Here is a 7,198-nt window from a genome sequence, read left to right as displayed (position 1 = left end):
ATGCAGTAACTGGTCTCTCCCCATCCAGGCCATGCAGTAACTGGTCTCTCCCCATCCAGGCCATGCAGTAACTGGTCTCTCCCCATCCAGGCCATGCAGTACATGGAGCTGATCCCGAGGGAGCTGCAGCCGGTGGCGGGCACAGACGGGGCGCTGCAGCGGCGGCGGCGGCTGGCCAGGCAGCTCCCGCTGTACGACCAGGACCCGGCGCAGTGCCGCGGCCTCGCCGAGGGCGAGCACCGCCTGATGGAGGAGTTTGTGAAGAAGTACAAGGCCGAGGCGCTGGGCGTGGGGGAGGTGGCACTACCCGGCCAGGGCGGCGGCGGGAAGGACGAAGGGAAGCCCCAGGATAAGAGCATCGACTCCAGCAAACCCCCTGAGTCCACCAACGGGGCCCTGGAAAGCGTGGCCGGGCACTACGTGAGTGCTGGGATGGGATGGGATGAGATGGGGGCACGGGGGGATGGTGCTGCTCCGGGCTTGGGGAGCCTTCAGGAATACAGTCAGTCTCAGCTGGATGGGGAAAAGATGGCACCAGCCAGGGTGGTCTGTTCCTTGTCACCATCCTGCTCCCGTGGGCTTCTCCACCCCTGCTGCAGGTGCTCAGCCACATCGTGCTGTGCCTTGGTGCAGCTCTGGGAAGCACCCTGGAGAGACCCTCTGCTCCAGCAAGCCCTGCTGAGCACAAGGGCCTGTCTGACAGCTGTGAAAGGGGGTTTCTCCTCTTCCTCATTGCCCTCCCTCCACAGCAAAGGCCAAGGTGAGGGGATTCTTACTGTAGGAGCTGGTGATTTCAACTTTGGAATCTTGGCAGCTCTGAAAGGTTGGGCATCCCTGGATGATACGGTTTAGTGGGCGTGGTGGTATTCAGTTGAGGATTAAACTGATGAGCTTGGAGGTCTTTTCCAATCTTAATGCTTCTATGGTTCTGTGATGTGAGCCAGTAAGGTACTTGCAATCAGAAGCTGTTTCTCTGTGAGTTAGTGTTTCCAGGTGGGCTTCCAGCCCAGAGTGAGTGGAAAGACCAGAGCTGACAGGAGGTGATAGCTCAGTGCAGTTACCACAGAGCTGTGAACATGGAGACTGTGCTCCCAGGGCTGTAATTATTGCTCTGGGGAGATTTAAACAGCCACCCTGTGTCCCTGGGAATACAAATACATTTCCACAGGGAAATGATTGAGATTCTCCAACACCCTTTTAGATTTATGTTCCCCCAGCACTGTCTGGAGTGGCCTCTGTGGCTGCTGAACAGATGCTTATCATAAAATATGGTGAGGGGAAATATCTTGTCCTGGCCTTTGTGAGAGTGACTTGCAGCAGAGGATTTAAAGCTGAAAAAACAAATGGTGTCCAAGTGTTTTTAAGAGGAGATTTTTTCCTGCCATTCCTGCACTGAGGTTGACATGTTAAGAGCAGTTTTCATTTTTGGTCCATATTGGGTAATGTCTCCCCTCTGCCATGGCCTGTTAATGTGCATCTGACTTTGAGTCCAGTGGCACAGTAAAGGTTTTCACTATTGCAACAAAATACCAAATTGGACAAAGAATTGTAAGCTAAAAAAATAGCCTAAAAAGGATGGTTTCCCTTAAACATTTCAATAAGTCGTCATAGTGATAAAGGTTTACTTAAACTGCGAGTTTGTCCTTTCAAATAAATAAATACATAACTGTGATGTTATTCTCCTTGACTGGAAGCATCATTTTTCTCAAGGCACCAGCTGAAAAATGGAACAGCTTCCAAAACAGTGGCAGATCCAGTGGGATGGCCACAGCGTGCAGCCCAGTGCGTGGCAGAGCCATGGCAGGCCCAGTGTCAATCTCTGTGAAGGCAGCTGAGCTCAGGCAGCTCCTGAACTCTTTTGGGCTGCAGAGAGGGGCCATCACTGCTGTAAGTCTGTCCCACAAGCTGAGTGTTCTCTACCAAGCACAAGATTATCCTTAACCCCCTCAGAAGTGGGGACTCCTCTGGTGTTACAGGTCACTGGGCTGGAATCAAATGGAATCCTGAAGCAAGGGGTCCAAATTAGCAGCTGTTCCCAAAAGCTTGAGGCCAGCAGTGCAGGGAGTGCTCTGGGGAAGGCTGGTGCTGTCTGGGAACTCCTTCCCTGGGAGCTGGCACTGCAGGACAGGAGCTGCTGAAGAGAGCAAGCTGAGAAAAGCTTAGGAGAACAGGACACTTTTTTGGCCAACACCTCTGGTAATTCAGCTAATAAAGTCTTCACTCCTCTCCCTGCACAATGGAGATGTAAAATGAGCACCAATCCCATCTCAAATTGGAAGAGCCCCTTTTATGTAGTGTGTAAATGGCAGGGGATGGAGGTTATATGATGCTTGGAAAAAGCCCTGTGAAGAATTTTTCCCTGTGAATAATTTCCATAGAAAGAAACAGCAAAATAAGTTGGTTTTTTGACAGTTCTTGTTGGCAATAAACTTGAGCTCAGGGTTGGAAACTGCTGTGTTTGTTCTCACTTTAGATCCTGCAAGATAAGCAGAGCTGGGATGGTGGGTCTGTGGCTTCTCGGGGCTGACAGAGCAGAGGCAGCTGCAGGGTTGGGTTCTGGGGCCCCAAGTCACCCAAACTTGGTGCCTCGGGGAGGTGTCGGGGGTGTAGGGAAAAGGCCTCAGTCCCGTATGGTGGGTGCAGAATTCCATCCATGCTGCTGGTGTGCCAGGAGTGCTGCTCTCTGCCAGTCACTCAGTGCTGTTCCTGTTCCTCCAGAGCAGAAATCCCACAGTTTCTGTGCTGTCTCCCCCTTCATTGATGCTGGGCTTGGAGTGCTTGGAGCCTTGGAGCCCTCCGTGGTGGAAGGAGCATTGTCAGCAGACATATCCCCTTTCAGCAGAACAGCCAAGCCAGGAAACATTCTGTCTGTGCTCTTGTGCTGTCTCTTCTTGTCAGGATGGATTTCCTGGGAAAACAGGAGATGCCCATCAGCGCGGTGGAACCGCTCCAAGGGCGGCAGGTGGTTACTGACAGTCCAGCTGGATGAGGGAGGAGGTGATGGCAAAACGTGGGATGCTGGAAGTATTAGTGACCAAACGGAGAAAAGGGGGGGTAGATAATCCCGTGGCCTCCTGCTGTGTATAACAGGAGGGATGAGAGTCAGGAAACACTGTAGATGCAAAGGTCGGTGTCTCAAGCTCTCACCTGTGAGCAGGTGGAAGGGGCTGGTGATGGTGGTGGAAATCTGTCCCCTCCCCTGTCTCTGCCCCATCCCTGATGTCCTCCTGCAGCTCAGGGACTGTTAGTTTACCTTCTACTGAAAAATCTTATTTTCGTGTCTCTTCTTCTTCTCTGGAGCAACATGGTCTAGCAGGAGGTGTCCCTGTCCATGGTAGGGGGTCAGAACTAGGTGATCTTTAAGGTCCCTTCCAACCCAAACCATTCTATGGTCATGATTTCACCCACCTATTAGAAGCTGTTGACTTAAGTCAGGGTGTTTATAAGTGAAGTTGTCACCTGAGCACAGGGACATTCCCAGACCCTGTGCCACCTGGAGCAGGGACAGCACTGTGCCAACGCTCTGGTCAGGCACAGCAGAGTAACCACGACACGTGTGACACACAGGCAGCTCCTGCTGCCTCGGCCAGGCTGCTGCAGGGATTGCTGGTGGAAATCCAGCCATGGCTCTGCTGAAGAGATTCCAGCTGCTACTGAGTTTCTTGTCCGGAGTGACGAAGGCCAGACTCGGAAGCTCTTCCCCTGACCTGGACTATCCAGCTTCAATGGGAACTGGGACAGCATCCTGTCAGCCTCTGAGTGGAGCTTTAGTGCTGGCTCTGCACTAATCACAGGATCGCTCTGTGGGCACACATAAACAGCCAGTGGTTGGTCTTGTGTGTAATGTGCACGGATGCTGTTAATCCTGAGATTAGCCATGGCCAATTCTGGCTCTTTGGCCTGTTAGAATTGGAAAACACTGTTCTGGAACTTGTGGAGTGACATCTGAGTTAGGCACAGATAGAAAACAGTGAGAAAAGACCAAAGTTCCTAATCTCTTTGTAAAATTACATCTTTGATGTGCTGCAGTGCTGCACTGTAGGAATTCTTAACTCTTTCTTGCAGGACCTTGGGATTCCAGTGAAGGTTTTAGCCTGGGGGGGTCCCAAAGGCCAGTCACTTGGCTGGTGGTGGGTAGTGCTGTTCTTACCTGCCCGAGGATATGGCTGGACGAAAGTGAGCAGTAGTCTAGACAAATATATTTATAATTACTTTTAATGTGTATTACAGCTTGACACTGTCCATAGGTAGCACTGGTCCAGGTGTTTGCCCGGGATGTGGAGTGATAGTCCTGGGGATGTTGGCCCTGCTGGCCATGGGTGCCCTATGATGCCCCGTGTTGTCTGTTTTTGAGTGGCACTGTCCTGCTCAGTGCTGTGGGACGTGGAGCGGCAGCACAGCAGGTCCTCCAGGCCATGTAGAAGTGGGAAGCGTTGAGGACACGCTTGGAGATGAGTTTGTTGTGTTTTGCTACCGGGGCTTCTGACCAGCTGTGTGGTTCAGAGCGATGCAGAGAGCACATCTGGGAAGGGAAGATTCCTCCCAAGACCTCCAAAATAAGCTGCTCAGCACCCTGTCTTCCCCCTGTGCCCTGGAGCCAAAGGTGCTTCCTCGTGGCTGCAATCCCACAGGTCTTTGAGCCCCGGGACAGAGGGGTCCCGCAGCCCTCGCTCACTGCCGGCCTCTCTCCGCAGCGCTGCGAGACCTGCAAGCAGGCGGTGCCCGGGGACTGCCCCGTGGTCTACGCGGACCGGGCCGGCTACTCCCGCCAGTGGCACCCGGCCTGCTTCGTGTGCTGCCGCTGCTCCGAGCCCCTCGTCGACCTCATCTACTTCTGGAAGGGCGGGGCCGCCTGGTGCGGGCGCCACTACTGCGAGAGCCTTCGGCCCCGCTGCGCCGGCTGCGACGAGGTACCCGAGCCCTGACCCCCTGTGCCAGAGCCCTGACCCCCTGTGCCAGAGCCCTGACCCCCTGTGCCAGAGCCCTGACCCCCCTGTGCCAGAACCCTGACCCCCCTGTGCCAGAACCCTGACCCCCTGTGCCACAGCCCCAATCCCCCTGTGCCAGAACCCTGATCCCCCTGTGCCAGAGCCCTGACCCCCTGTGCCAGAGCCCTGACCCCCTGTGCCAGAACCCTGACCCCCCTGTGCCAGAACCCTGACCCCCCTGTGCCACAGCCCCGATCCCCCTGTGCCAGAGCAGGGACCACCCAGAGACCCTCTGATCCAACCAGTGCCAGGACAGGGACCAACTAGTCTCTCTCTACCTCTGCCAGTGCTGGGATCCTGGCACAGGCTCAGTCAGGGCTTCTGAGCAGCCTGGTCTACTGGAAGGTGTCCCATGCCCATGGCAAGGGGTTGGAACGAGGTGACCTTTACAGGTCCCTGCCAACCCAAACCATTCTATGGTTCTTTTATGTACCCATTCCCAAAGCCTGGCCCCCGCGTTGACGGGCTTGCCCGGAGGTGTAGGGCTGGCTGTCCCTGCTCCTGGCACACTCCAGCTTGGCGAGAAGGTGGCAATAAGCAGTGGCGTGTCTCTCTGTCTGTGCCATAGATCATCTTCTCGGAGGACTACCAGCAAGCAGAGGGGCTGGCCTGGCACAAGAAGCACTTTGCCTGCCTGGAGTGCGAGACGCCGCTGGTGGGCAAACCCTTTGCCCTGGCCAGCACCAGCCTCCTGTGCACCATCTGCAGCCAGAGCAAGCGCCTCTGAGGGGGGCAGCCGGGGCCCCGCGGGCCCCCCGAGGTCCCACCAGGACTGGGGGCATTGGGCAAGTACAGGAGAAGAAGGTTAAAGAAATCAGAGCCTGAGTATTCACTTGCATCCAGCACAGCCCGGGGCGGGTATTTTCTTGGGGTGCTCTTGGATCTGAAGGGAACCCTTATGCCCATGGGTGGGAGGTGCATGGCATACCTGGCAAGGAAGGGCTGTGCAGTGCTGGTTTTTATTGTCTGTCCAAGCTTCTTATGACTAAGATCTTGCAATAGTATTTTGGAAATAACACATCTCAACAGTAACTTCTGGCATACTAAACCTACGGTCATGGTCAAAACCAAGGGGTGTTTGTGGTTTTTGAAATCCTTACTGGAATTAGGCTGACAGGCTGCTGTGGCTGTGCTAGGGCAGTGGGTTTGAGGAATTTGATCAACCTTCTAAAAGCAAATGGTGTAAAATTGCAGCCACACGCAGCCGTAGCTTTGTCCTCTGCACGTGCAATGGTGTAAAACCAAGAAGTGGGCACACAGGGGGATGGGCTCAGCCCCGTGAGAGGGGCAGGGCACAGCTCTGCCTGGGCAGCAACTGGCTCAGCCCCTGGAGCTGCAGCCATGGAACTGGAACACAAATAATTTTGTGGAAAACCGCTTTCCAGCCTAAGGTGTCCTGGGGGGCAGGGAGGGTGTGTCCCTGAGATGCTACAATGCTACTTTACCCTGCAATACATCAGTGACCCCTCCAAGTACCAGGGAGCTGTACCTTCCCCTCTGAGCCAGCAGCACCTCACCCTGGGCTCTGCCCTGCTTCTTGTCCCACAGCTCTCCCATCCCATCTTGGATCTGATGGGAGTGACACTATCCCAGGATCCAGCACTGAGTCCCTGAGAATTGCATTTGTTCCCTACATCAAGCAATGTCACTGAAAACATTGGCTACTCCAGGCTGGCAGGTGTCTGTGTGCTCAGTGTGTTTTCTTACATTAAAAATCTATATTATTTGCCAGAGAACTGGAGTATTTTCTCACCAGGGTGAGTGTGCAAGGAGCTCACAATGTCTGGGTTCTTTCTGCTCAGAAGACACCGGTTTCTCCTCACAGCCTGCTCCATTCAGAGGGTGTTTGCTTGCCTCTGATCAAATAACCTGGAGATGAGAGCTGGGTGGTGCTGTACCTGCTGCGGGGTTGGAGCAGGGGAGCTGTGGGCCCTCAGCTCCTGCCCCAGGGGTCCCTGCTCTGCTGCTGGGGGGAGCAGGGCAGATCCATCCCTGTGCTGGAGCAGGTGGAGGGCCATACCTGGCTGTGGGTGCAAGAGCCTCTCACGCCTCCTCCAGCCCTGTGCACAGCCACCATGGTGGGTGGCACTCAGGGGAGCCCTGGGGTGTTTGGAGGGAGTCAGTGGGAAGCTGGAGAGGAGCAGGGAGGTCTCAAGGTGCAGAGAGAGGTGAGATCTCCCCCAGCCCCCCATGGGTGGCACATTTGCTGC

General features: G+C 54.9%; 1 protein-coding gene across 2 annotated transcripts in view; it reads left to right on the top strand.

Moving 5' to 3' along the window:
• LMCD1 (LIM and cysteine rich domains 1) overlaps window positions 1-6,507 on the top strand; it is a 27,278-nt gene extending 20,771 nt beyond the window's left edge. For both annotated transcript variants that reach the window (XM_017827121.1, XM_017827122.1), the window contains exons 4-6: window positions 91-420; window positions 4,695-4,910; window positions 5,557-6,507. In XM_017827121.1, the coding sequence (XP_017682610.1) occupies window positions 91-420; window positions 4,695-4,910; window positions 5,557-5,715 (705 nt within the window). In that variant the 3' untranslated portion in view covers window positions 5,716-6,507. The remainder of the gene's footprint in view (window positions 1-90; window positions 421-4,694; window positions 4,911-5,556) is intronic.
• The last annotated feature ends 691 nt before the right edge of the window (window positions 6,508-7,198 follow it).

Source organism: Lepidothrix coronata, unplaced genomic scaffold (genome assembly GCF_001604755.1).
Source record: "Lepidothrix coronata isolate B3197 unplaced genomic scaffold, Lepidothrix_coronata-1.0 Scaffold134, whole genome shotgun sequence".
Classification (NCBI taxonomy): domain Eukaryota; kingdom Metazoa; phylum Chordata; class Aves; order Passeriformes; family Pipridae; genus Lepidothrix; species Lepidothrix coronata.
The sequence above is the reverse complement of the archived record's forward strand: the minus strand, read 5'-3'. Positions and strand labels throughout refer to the sequence as shown.